The sequence below is a fragment of the Zootoca vivipara genome, chromosome 10, assembly GCF_965207765.1.
Source record: "Zootoca vivipara chromosome 10, rZooViv2.hap1.1, whole genome shotgun sequence".
NCBI classification, from domain to species: domain Eukaryota; kingdom Metazoa; phylum Chordata; class Lepidosauria; order Squamata; family Lacertidae; genus Zootoca; species Zootoca vivipara.
In genome coordinates this window covers 62831841-62844146 of record NC_142593.1, presented here as the reverse complement: position 1 = coordinate 62844146, position 12306 = coordinate 62831841, and the positions used below count along the sequence as shown (strand labels likewise).

At 50.7% G+C, this 12306-nt stretch overlaps 1 protein-coding gene across 1 annotated transcript; it reads right to left on the bottom strand.

Moving 5' to 3' along the window:
* On the bottom strand, positions 1 to 11171 carry LRPAP1 (LDL receptor related protein associated protein 1). Its single transcript, XM_060280427.2, has 8 exons — positions 10997 to 11171; positions 9811 to 9955; positions 7101 to 7225; positions 5228 to 5348; positions 4067 to 4231; positions 2841 to 2923; positions 1373 to 1549; positions 1 to 925 (listed from the first exon to the last, which is right to left on the bottom strand). Exons 1-8 carry the CDS (start codon positions 11156 to 11158, stop codon positions 860 to 862), a joined length of 1044 nt encoding a protein of 347 aa, XP_060136410.1. The 5' UTR covers positions 11159 to 11171; the 3' UTR covers positions 1 to 859.
* Between the last annotated feature and the right edge of the window lie 1135 nt (positions 11172 to 12306).

The window sequence follows — 12306 nt, the reverse complement described above, 5'->3', positions numbered from 1 at the left end:
TTCGTTGGACCATTTATTTCCCAAAACGTAACAGAAACACGGAATGAAAGAACAGTGCCCAAACCACTCAGTGTAATTTCTCGCAGTGCAACGCTTTCCTTCCTACAAATCCTCCCCCCCTCCCTGGCAGCCTCTCTTCTCCCTCATCAGGGTCCTTAAGCAAGGAACTCCCCCCAGGTCCCAACATGCTCTCAAGGGAAAACACCCCACAGGCAGCCGCGGTTTCCCCAGGAGCCAGCCAGCCCCACACTCAGAGAGAAAGGTCTGCCCAACGCTCTCGGCAGGTGAGGAGGGGCAGAGGCTGGGGGGGAGAAGAAGACAACTTGGGGAGAATCGCAGGTGGAGGACTCAGCAGCAACAGGCCCCCTCTCCTCCTCTGCTGGCTATAGGAAAGAGGAGGATGAGGAAGGGGGGGGGAGAAGAGATTTTGCCTATTTGGCCGTTCGCTCCGGGGTCCTTTTGCACCGCACACTTTGCACACACACAACAGCTTGGTCCTTGCAGGTGCCACAGCAAAGGCACACCTTATCCCAGTTCCTCTAGGCTCCTTTATTCAGGAGGAGAAATTAACACCGTGCATGAAAATCTTTAGCAATCTCCCCACCTGCCAAGACGCTTCCTAGCAGTCAAGTGAACCTTCCCTTTCCTTCCACCCCCCCCTCTCTCTCACTTCAAAGCCTTCTGCTCTGCTTTGAGGCCTGCGGGCCCAGAGTTATCGGAATGATTAGGAGAGAAACGAGGAGGAGGAGGAGGCGGCTGTACCAAAGACAATTTGCATCGGGATTTTAGGTAATTATATAAACCTCGGGATATACTGATTTTGATCAATGTACAAGGATCCTATGAGGACAAGGAGGTTTCAAAGTTCATTGTGCTGAAGGCCTCTGGAAATTCTGGTGGACAAGTCCTGAAGGTGTTTCTTGACCTGAGAAAAGACACAGGTGCATTTCAGCGCAACGGAACGGCTGCATCTCAGCAAAGAGCTGCTTCTTCCCGCTACTTTGAAAAGGGCTGCCCCAAGGAATCCTGCCTGGAGACGTGCAAGCAGTGCGAGGCCAAAGCCATTCTGGAAGGGGGTCTGAGGAAGAGCAGCGAGGGCAGCCCCACCCCCAGGAGCTGGTTTCCAGTCAGAGATGTCGGAGGGATTGGGGGGAGCAGTTCTTAGGATCTTGGGGTGCTGGAAGGACACTGCCTTGGGACCAGCGCATTTGTGGACAAGGCACACACCCCTTCCGTCTACAGCGCTGTCTCCCCTAAAACAAGGCTGGCTCCTTGAGACCACAGAGCACCCCAAGATGAATGTGCAAGGGGAGGTGAAGAACGGGGGCTCCTGGACCCCCTCTTCCCCCCCCCAGGAGGCTCCCCTGTGCACCTTGTAGCCCAGCTCCTTGGTCTTCTCCTCCAGCATGGCCGTCTTCTCCTTGTTGCGGCTGAGATGCTCCTCGTCTCCCATCCCTTCGATGTGCCTCATCTTCTGGTGCGAAATCTCCAGCTGCTTCTGGTAATGGTGGTGCTTCTCCACCTTCGCTTCAAAGTGTTTGAGCTCTTCCTAGGAAAGCAGGAGATATCATTTCCTTCGATAAGTACCTGAAAGATCTCGAAGGGGTTTATGATAAATTCGCAGGTGGGCACAGCGGTGTCCCATGCCCTCAGCACCCATGTCACAGCAACCCCCCCAAACACACACACACAATCCTTTGAACCCTCAACTACCCAGAGAACCAAGGAAAGAGAGCGCACCCATGTCATGTGGGAATGTTCAGGGTGGCAGGAAAGGCTATATTGTTTATTAAAATCCTTCCTAGCTTGCACTAGCAAGTTCCTTTAGTTAGCAGAGTTACATTCCCCTTCTCACGTAGAGCAGATAGCTGGTTGCAGGCTCGTGTGAGCCTCTCACTATTATACAATTCAGTCTGTCTCAGATGGAACTGTATGTTCCTGGTTAAGTTCCCCTGAATCCCTCTTAAAAGAATAAAGATGCCACAGTCTTATTCACAGTCAATAGAAGAAATTTACTTACATCAGTACATAGCTGGATCCCTGAAGGCAGACTTGGTTACAAATATGTGCATGTGGATCTACCCCATATGGGGGAATAATCCCAGGGCTTCTGCTAGCTGAGAGCTAGCAGAGCAATCCTAGCTAGAAGCTGGTCAAACGAAGAAGGGAGTCAAAAAGATGGGAAGGGTGCTGCGTGACTCATCCTTTTGTTACCTGGACAGATTGGTTCATGCCCACCTTCTATCACATGCAAAAGATGCTCCAGCCAGGAGGAACAGGAAGTTTTGACTGGCTGGACCAAACATTCCCTTGCGTGTCTTCTCTAGCATTTCAATTACAATAATACAAATAAAAAAAATCCTTCAGTAGCACCTTAAAGACCAACTAAGTTTTTATTTTGGTATGAGCTTTCATGTGCATGCACACTTCGTCAGATACACGAAGTGTGCATGCACACTTGACTGCCTCTCACGGATCACACCCCACATGTCACAGCAGCCCCCCAAACACACACACACGATCCTTTGCACCCTCAGCCGCCCAGAGAGAAGCAAGGAGGGACGGAGAGCGCCAGGACCATCTCTTCTGCAAGGAACAAGAGGCATTTTTCAGACAGAAGCATTTGTTACAAATCCCTCGGGGGCCCCTTCCAAACTCAGCTCTTCCAGATGCCAGACACGTTTCTGATCAACGCAGCGCAAGGCGCCCAACGGAAGCCCCCTGCTCCCTCCAAAGGTTAAAGCAAGAAGCTAACCCTGTGGCATTTGTGTCTCGGCCAAGAGGACGGTCAGAATTAAGCCCCAAAAGCCCCCAAATCAGAGAGGTTGAAGCCAACATACCCGAAGCGACTCAAGCTCTTTCTCGGTGAAATTGGTGGATTTAGCCAGATCCCACAAGTCAATCACTCGGGGCTCCTCAAATTCTGGAGGGACAAAGGAGATTTCTGGGTGGAAACTCGAACAGCAGCAGCTGGATTGCAAAAAGGCTCGACTGCACTCAAGGAAATGCTTGCGCACAAAAAGAGAAAGTATCTCCTCCTGGAGTTCGGCACATCTTATTTCAATTGTTCAAAGAGTGAGAGAGAAAATCTCAGGATCAGGCCCAAGGGGGGCCATATGGTCCAGCATGCTGGCTCCTACAGTGGGCACCCAGGTGCCCCCAAGCAAGACAGCAACCCCACAGCCCCCTGCCCTGCAAGCCCCCCTCCTGGGACTTCCTGCCACAGCATCCAGGCACATCATCGGCTTCCCTACCCCGTTGCCTTGACAACCCCCTCCCTGCTGCCTCCTTCCCAGCCCAAATGCCACTCTCCACAGGCGCCAGCAGAGGAATCACACCGGGCTGCCAGGGAAGGAGCTGGGGGTGGGGTGGGGTCCAAAGCACATCTTTCTCGAAGGCAAGAGGACACTTGTGGAATTTGTGAAGGCAACGCTGAGGGATTGGCCAAGACTATGGGTAGGCAAACTAAGGCCCGGGGGCCAGATCCGACCCAATCACCTTCTCAATCCGGCCAACAGACGGTCCGGGAATCAGCGTGTTTTTACATGAGAAGAATGTGTCCTTTTATTTAAAATGCATCTCTGGGTTATTTGTGGGGCATAGGAATTCGGGATTTGTCATCTTTTCGTGGGCCTGCAAGACACAGCTGTTCTGCTTGGCCTTTGGACTGATGCAGCCTGACCCCGGGGCTACCCTCCCCTAAGGTTTTATCTTCTAATGGTTTTATCTTACTTGTAGATTTTTAATTTTAAAATTGAATTTTAACATTGTATTAATCTGCATTTTAGCTGAATTGTTTCTTTTATATTTGCGTTGATATTTTGTTGTTAGCCGCCATGAGCCCGGTCTTGACTGGGAAGGGCGGGGTATAAATAAAATTACTATTAATTATTATTATTATTATTATTATTATGTTTTCCAAAATATAGTCTGGCTCCCCCACAGGGTCTGAGGGACAGTGGACCGGCTCCCTGCTGAAAAAGTTTGCTGACCCCTGGCCAAGACCCACCAGCGCCCCAGCCATATAACCCACAGGTGCAAGCAGTGGGGGGGGGGAGAGACCTACCGCTGGAGTCGTCATAGCCCTGGTGGGTGACCCTGCGCAGCCGCTCAAAGCCCTGGTTGATGCTGTGCAGCTTCTCCTTGAGCTCAGAGTGCTTCTGGTGCAGCAGGTCGTGCTTGCGGGGAACCTCCTCCTCTTCCAGGCCGGCAATCATGTTCTTGTGGATGTCTGGGAGGGGCGGGAGGAGCAAAACGGAAAATGGCATCAGCTGGAGGAAGCCGCGGGTGGGAGAAGCCTCCCAAAGCAGGGGGGGTGAAAATCAATGGGGCTTTTAAAAAATTAATTAAAAATTTAAATCGGATCTTTAAAATAAAATGCTTTTGGAGGAAAAATCTTTCTAAAGATTTTCTGTTTAAGTTACATTATAGTCCAAAGGCTATTCACCAGGAAATAAGGATTTGTTTTAAGTTTTTCATGTGTGCTAAAACTCAGTCTCAGGTGTATGTTGTTTTTTTAAAAAATTGTTTAACCACATTAGTTAACAAACATGGAGACATATGCTATAATGTTACCATTTTAGTTAAATAAATTGTTATGAAGGAAATGATTATTTTTCTCCTTCCAATGAAGTACAGCAGAAAAGTTGTCCAAATTTATTAAACCTCATAATAATTTCATAATTCTGTCTATGTATTTCTAATAATATAACCAAATCAGTCATTTTCAATAAAACTGTAAAAACTACTCTGAAAATTTATTATTCCAAAAATGAAACATTCATCTGGTTGTAAATATGCAAGAATGAGTCTTTCTGTAAAAAAATGATTTAAATCAAGTCTTACTGACTAGTGATTTAAATCGTGATTTAAATCAAATCCACCCTGTCCCAAAGTGAGGGGTGGGATTACCGAAGGGGGTCAAGGGGTTGGCAGGAGGTGAAAGTCTCACACCAGTGGCTGTTAAGATAAAGGATTAAGATCGGAACTACTGGTATGATATTGGGAATAAACAAGAGAGAAAAAGCAGGAACAAGAAATAAAAAAATTTCTCTTGACCAGCGAGAACACGGGAAGTCTTTTTGAAATATATAATTTGGAATGTATAATTGGCTTTATTATTTGTATTATGATGTGGCAAGAGATGATATTCTATCAATTGGAGTATTAATAAAAAATTAATAAAAATAATTTAGGAAAAAGGGGGTGGCAGGAGGGGTGCAAATACCTTCCGTCCGACTGACGGTCTCCAGCAGGAGGTTGTAGTCTCGGACCTTCTCTTTGTGGTGCCTGAACTCCCTCCACAGCTTGTCCAGCTCTTCGTCGGTGAACTTCCCTGAAGTTTTGGCCTTGAAGAGAGACCCAAGAAAGACCAGTAGTAGCAAGAGGGTAACCCCACTCTTTGCCAACAGCATTTTGTGGAATATCCTGTTTTGGAAGGTGTTGGATTGCAACGTGGGGCACACAAATTTTCTTTGAGTCCTGCTCTTTTGTCCTACAAATTTTCTCTCCCTGGAAATCCTGTTTTGAGGCACCTGATTCTGGGTGAGGCCATTGCAGGCCAGATGCCTTCAGTTCCCCAGAACACCCAACAGCAAGAAGAACACAACTGATTGGGGTGAGAGAACGTCATGGAGGGGAAATGTTTCCTCTCTCACCTTTGCGGACAGAAAGTTGCCACTGGTTGGGAGGGACCTGAAAAGTCATTTAGTCCAACCCTCCCAGTCAGTGCAGAAAATCACAACTGCTGTTCCTAAAAGCGAGAATTTCCACGGTTCCTGACTCAAGGGAAGCAGCTCTCGGTACAAGAAGCAGAAGAATTGGGGACCAAAGAGAAGGGCAGGAGGAACGATGCCCCCTCACCCCTCCCTTGGAGAGACCAGGCGTAATACTACAGGAGGAGCCTGCAGGATCAGGCCAAAGGGGATTTCCAGCAACCCAAATTAAGGGGTGTTATGGGAATTCTAAGGACTTATATATATATAATAAATGTTCATAAATGTACAAGGCAAACACATACATAAGTATATAAACCACATGTCTGAAATAGTACAGGAGAGCAATCCTGAAGCTATTTTGACTCTCCCAAATGGACCTCAAATATTCCTCCGCAAGGAGGAAGGAAATGGGAAAAGCTTTCCAATGGTCTTTGGATTGTAGGGGATTACACCTCCCTGCAAATACAGTCTGGCAAATATCTGTTAAGCTGAGAACACTATAAATATGGGTAAGAGATTCAGTATTGACCATCTCCAAGGAATGGCCAGGATACCCAGAAAAGACAATCAGATAAGGCCTTATCAGGTATCCTGGCAGACAGGAGAGAAGCAACACACTCCAATTTCTGCTGGGGACCACCTCTTTCTGTGATGTATGGATGATGTGTGGGGGGGTGATCTTGAGCTACAGGGGAGGCAATTTCGAAGTCTATACAGGAGCTTACACACCTTTGTTCTGGGTTCTCTCCTCCCTCCTGCGTTGCAACAGTTTAATAAAGATCAGGCTTCCTGGCTGCTTTGCTTCTCAGTATTCTTTGGCTGGCCTCTGTTATTTCCTCCTACTGATAGGGAACCCACTTAAGGACTCTGTACGGGCTCCGGAATACCCCGTAAGGAAAAGGGAGCAGTTTTTCTTATAACAGGGACATAGGGCTTCTGGCAGCGGAGACACGGCACAGCCGTCAGGGCCAAGAAGCTTCTTCCAGCTAGCAAAAAGATGTGTGAAGTGGAACGGTCACCAGAAAATAAGGGGTGCTCCTTCAACGGACCCACTCCCCTTCTTAAAGGACGCAGAGCCTCCCAAGGCCACTATCTGTCAGAGATGAATTTCCCTTGAAAGACTTAGGCTGGGAGGTGTCAACAGGGCAGAATTAGGGGAGGGCAGAATGCTCCAAAAACTGATGGTTCCCCTTGATATCTATCTGTCTATCTATCTATCTACCTATCTATCTATCACTACAGCCGAACTGCTGCTTGTTTCTCCCTGTGCTGGCATTCCTCTTGGACTAGCAAATCAGGGGCTGGATCCACACACCTGCTGACATTGTGGACACAACAGAACCACCCCCCACCTGGCCAAAGAAAGCACATTCAAAGACAGACCTTGTTCCAGAGCTTCTCCAGCCGGGGATCATCAAGCACATCGTTCTCCAGGCTGTCTTTGACGTAGTTTGTGACTCCCAGCAGCGTGTCTTTCTTCCCATCCATTCCATACTTGGCCAGAATCACTGGAGGGGCAACAGAAGGGCTGCATGGATTTTAAGGAACACACCCATAGCAGGCACCCCTCTTCCTAAAAAAAAACAACAACCCCTGATCCTTCACCCTTCAACAATTTAAGAAATGTTTTCTGGGAAAATGTGAGACAGAAGGAGGTGAAGTTTGTGCTAAAATCATTCCTCCACAGACTGCAGTCTTTACATTTGCAAGTCTGTAGTCCTGTTAATAGATAAAGATCATCTTGTTAGGAATGGGGCCCAATCTTATGTCAACAGATTCTGAACCTGTGTATGCAACATTTCAATAGATGCTCTGGCAAGCCAGGAAAAACAAGGATCTGGTATGGTTCAAATCTCTGAGTTCAAATCTCTGAGTGACAGACTTGCAAATGTGTTGCAGAAACCTGAGCTCTGAGCTTGGCCCGAGTTACATGTGCAACCCATTTTTTGTGGTGCATGGCGCTTTGGGCTGTTCTTTGGGCTAATGGGCTGGGCAATTTATAAAGCCTTTAAAAGTTGCTACACACCTTTGTTCTGGGTCCTCACCTCCTTGCAAGTTCTGGGGGGGAGGGACTCTGTTGCAACAGAAAAATAAAGGTCTGCCTTGCTTTCTTCCTTGCTCCTGCCTCCATTCATTCTTCTCCGACTGATAATGAACTTGGGGGGGGGGGTGTACCGGGTCCCTTGGTGGGGAGTTGGGACTTTAAAGGCCAACACCAATTTTTTCGTATGTCAGAAGCAAGACCAAAAAAATGCTAAGGGACCTTATCTGCCGGGCCTGTTTGTTCACTTTACCAGGGTGGGCAAAGCCAAAATTAGTGGACCCGCTAGTCATTTTCCAAGGGGCAGTCCATTGCCCCCACAGGCATCTAATGTCCCATTATGGAATCCTGGATTAAAGGGACTTCGGTCTGACTCAGCAAAGCAACGCATGCTTGCCCAGGACCAAGAGGGGAGGCTTAGGACCATATTTCCACCAAGCATCAACTGTTATGGGGTCCTGAAGGTGTCTTCCTGCTTAGGAAAGGTCAAAACATATTGAGGGACAAAGGGGGATGCTTGAAAGTGGAGGATATTTATACCCAGAACACTGTCCTGCTTCTCATCCTGCTCTTGCATTGTTGTAAGAATTTTAAGGTCATATATATATATATAATAATTGTTCATAAAACATGTACATGAATGTACAGGCACATGTCAGAAGCAGCACAGGAAGACAGGCCTAGCTGACACCATTTTGACTCTCTCTCTCTGACCAGGTGTTCCTCTGCAAGGAAGAAGGGGGGTGGGGGGAACCACCTCATTGTCTCAGGAATTAAAGTGATAATCCCTGGCATCCTGATACCTGAGTGCCAGACAAAAGGGTCTGATTAATTTGGCTGGGAAACAGGGAAATGTAAATATCTCTAGAAGCGGACACGGAGCAACGGATTCAAACTACAAGAAAGGAAATTCCACCTAAACATTAGGAAGAACTTCCTGACAGTAAGAGCTGTTCGGCAGTGGAATTTGCTGCCAAGGAGTGTGGTGGAGTCTCCTTCTTTGGAGGTCTTTAAGCAGAGGCTTGACAGCCATCTGTCAGGAATGCTTTGATGGTGTTTCCTGCTTGGCAGGGGGTTGGACTGGATGGCCCTTGTGGTCTCTTCCAACTCTATGATTCTATGATTCTATGATTCTATTTTTTGTTGATTAGGTTTGGGGGGCAGGGTCCAGGATGCTCAGATTTCTGCCACCAGACCTCCCCTTTCATGATGTACCTACGATGAATCTAGGGAGGGCGGTCTTGGGCTACACCCCTTCTGTGACGTATGGGTGATGCTTCTGGGGGGTGAACTTCAAATTTCTATTTAAGGGCAGGACACCTTTGTTTGGGGTTCCTTCCTTGTTCTCCTGCGTGAGGGGAAGGACCCTGTTGCAACAGCAAAAATAAAGGCTTTGCTTCTCAAAATTCTCCGGTTGGCCTCTCTTATATTCTCCGACCGATGGAGAACCCAATAAGGGCTCTTGTGTACCCCATAAGGGAATAAGGGCAGATTTTTGCTTATAACAGTATCTTCCATGTAACGGCAGGTGGAGACACCAAAACAGGTCTCCCCAGGCAAATGGGCCCCCCTAGCAGCCTGAGAAGCCAGTTCATTGTGCCCAGATGCAGCCAGCAAGACAGACCACGGGACATTTGCCCCCACCTGGGAAAACCTAGCAGAAAGGAAGCTCAGGCAAGAGCTGAACTTGAAGCAGCCCACAGCTTGCAGCCAGCTCCACAAGAGCCAATGCTTGCTCAGGAATTTTTGCAGAACACGGAGCCACTTAAATTGCAAAACACAGAGGGGGGCTTCCATGCAAAGAACCCAGATGAACGAAAGCTACTCCCACAGCCTCTTAGATCTCTTGACACCAGATGCATCAATGAGTTTGTAGCCAACAAAGTTCTCAATTATCACTGCACCACAGCCTGTTAGAAAGCATTAGACAGCCAAGGCATGCAGACTTCTAATGGGAAGGGGGTGGGGGTGGGAAATGACCTGCTTTTCCTATTTATTGGGGTTTATTTTAGTGACCCAAAGGCGGGTCTACAGAACGGAGCAATTCCTTACCATTTAGATTGCGCCTGAGCTTGGCCTCCTTTTCTCCATCTTCATCCAGCCCTTCGGCCTTCAGTTTCTTCCAGCTCAGCTCATCCTTCTCCTGAATTTTTAGATCGCTGTGTAGCTCTGCCAATTTAACAGCAGAGAGGTGGAGCTGCAAAAACAGAAGGTATTGGGGGAGGTGGGGGGGGGAGAGGGGGGTCTAAATCAGTTGCCCTGAGAATCAAATTCTACTCCATGAAGAGCATCCTCCATTCTTTGGGTCAGAAACAGCATGAACAAGAGTCCTTTCTGGGGCAGTGGGGAGGGGAAACAGGGAGATGGAGGAAGGGGCCAGGCTGCCTTGAGGCTGCCTCCCCCCTTGCCCCCCTCCCATTGACAAGCCCTTTGGCCAAAATCACCCCACAACCGGACCTGCCCTAAATGGACGAGGAAGATGCAGGGACCCCACTCATTGCTCGCCTGTTCAGACTGGATTCCCGCCCCCTTGTAATGCGCCTCCTCACCCCCCAGGCCAGAGTCCGGCACCTTGGAGAGACCACCAGCTGGTGGGGCGGCTGAAGATTAACCCCTCCGGGCGCCGTCCAGGCTAAAGATTAACCCTGCTGCCCAGCGATCCGCCATTGAGCGGGGCGCCAGACCCGTCCAGCCTCAGCCGCCTGGATCCAGGAGACGTGGCCGGACCCCCCCCCCCTTTACCGGCACCCTTCCCAGCAGGCGGGGGGGCGACTCCTTCCCCGTCGGGGGTCTTTGGCCCGAGGGAGGCCAGCAGGGGCCGCTGCTCCGAAGGGGTGGGGAGGGATGGTTCGTTACGAGAATGGACTGGAGGCTCCGACTCCACGTTAGGAGTAACTTTCTGAGTACGAAATTGGATTTATTTTGCATTCCTGTGCCGCTTTCCGTTCCGATGAACCCCAGAGCGGCTTCCAAACGGCCAACAACCCGAAAGACACAAGCAACGCCCCCCTTCGACGGTGGGAAGGCGCTGGCCTCCCATTCCTTGGAGGTTTCCCAGGAGAGGTGGGACCCCTGCATTTCCAGGGGCTGGACTAGATGGTTCTTGGGGGGATCCTTTCCGACGCTCTGGGCCTAGGGGGGATCCCGTGACGTCGGGGGCGGCGGGCTCTCCTCCTTCCCGATGCCTGCCTGGCGGGGGTTGAGCTGGATGACCCCCGGGGGTCCCTTTCCGACTTACCCGCTGCGCCTTCGCCCACACCTGGCTCAGCTTGACCACGCGGAATTCCGCCGCCGCCGCCGCCTTCTCCTCGTTGGCCTCCCGCGAGTACTTGCCTCCCGCCGCCGCCTGCACGGCCAGCGCCGCCAGCAGCGCCCGGAGGAGCCGCGCCCGGAGCAGCATCGCCGAGACAGACGGGGAAGGAAGACGCGCCGAAGGGGGAGCGGAGGGACGCCGAGGCAAGAACTACGCCTCCCGGAATGCACCACGCGCTCGCGTGACGAGCAAAGACGCGCGCGCCTTCTCTCGCCCGTCCCGATTGGCCGTCCGAACAGCCGGCCACGGCCGGCCTGCTGATTGGTTAAGAAGGGGAAGGAGGGGGGGGAGAGGAAAGGACCGCCCTTCCCAGCCGTCACCCATAGAGATAGGAAAAGTATAGAGAGAGCTGTTGCCGACGCCTCCTTCCTGCGCGCAGCCTTAGCGTGGGGCGTCTTCCTCTTGTCTGCCTCCCGCCCGGAGAGTCTTGAGGGGCCGCGGATGTAGCCTCTCCCCGACCAGCCGCTTTCATTTTCTCTCTTCCAACGTGAACATTTGAGGGAGACTGCCTCACAAGTAGCCGGCGCTGTTGCACCTCTAAAATTCTTATCTCTGCTCCCTGCCGCTTTCCGATTGGGTGGAATCCCCGCGAAGCGCCCCTCCCTCTCCTCTTCCCGATTGGTCTCTCGCAAGAGCCTCGCGGCAGCTATTGGCCAAAGACCCGGACCTCGATGAAAGCGCCAGCCCAGCCACGGGCCTCTCTCTACCTTCGGAAGCGAGTGGGCGGCCCCACCTTTTCGTTGCCGGGGCAACCAGGTGCGCGGGGGGAGGAGCAAACGCGCCCCCCGCCGAAAGGCCCCGCCCACCTGCCCTCCCTCGTAAGAACTCCAAGCCCCGCCCCCCTGGGCGTCGAGATAGACTGCCTCTGCAGCTGGAGGCTCAAGGGGAGCTGCTGGGTCAGGGCCAAGGGGCCAATCAGGTGCCCCCAGGGGGAAGCCCCCAGGCAGGAGCCCAGCCCCAGAGCCCCCTCCCCTCCCAGGCTGTGGGAGCCAAAGGTCAGGGGCCGCCAACAGCCGGGTCTGTCCTCTGAACTTGGTCTGGTGGGAAGGAAGTGGCCCCCAGGCATGAAGGGGGCCCTTCTTGTGGGTGTCGTGGGGCAACGTCTAAGCTAAACAAGCTCTAGCTTAGGGCTCAACTCTCTTGGGGGGCCCCCAAAAAAATTAAAAGGGAAAAAACTGGATGTACATTTCCAAAATATGAGATATATTAATATACTTCTTCTCAATTGTATTTCA

Coding starts and splice junctions, on each gene's coding strand:
- LRPAP1 (XM_060280427.2), bottom strand. CDS start 11,158: ATGCTGCTCCGGGCGCGGCTCCTCCGGGCGCTGCTGGCGGCGCTGGCC. Junction 2,924..4,066: donor GGGCTATGACGACTCCAGCG/GTAGGTCTCTCC, acceptor TTGTCCCTCCAG/AATTTGAGGAGCCCCGAGTG. Junction 1,550..2,840: donor AAGAGCTTGAGTCGCTTCGG/GTATGTTGGCTT, acceptor CTGCTTTCCTAG/GAAGAGCTCAAACACTTTGA.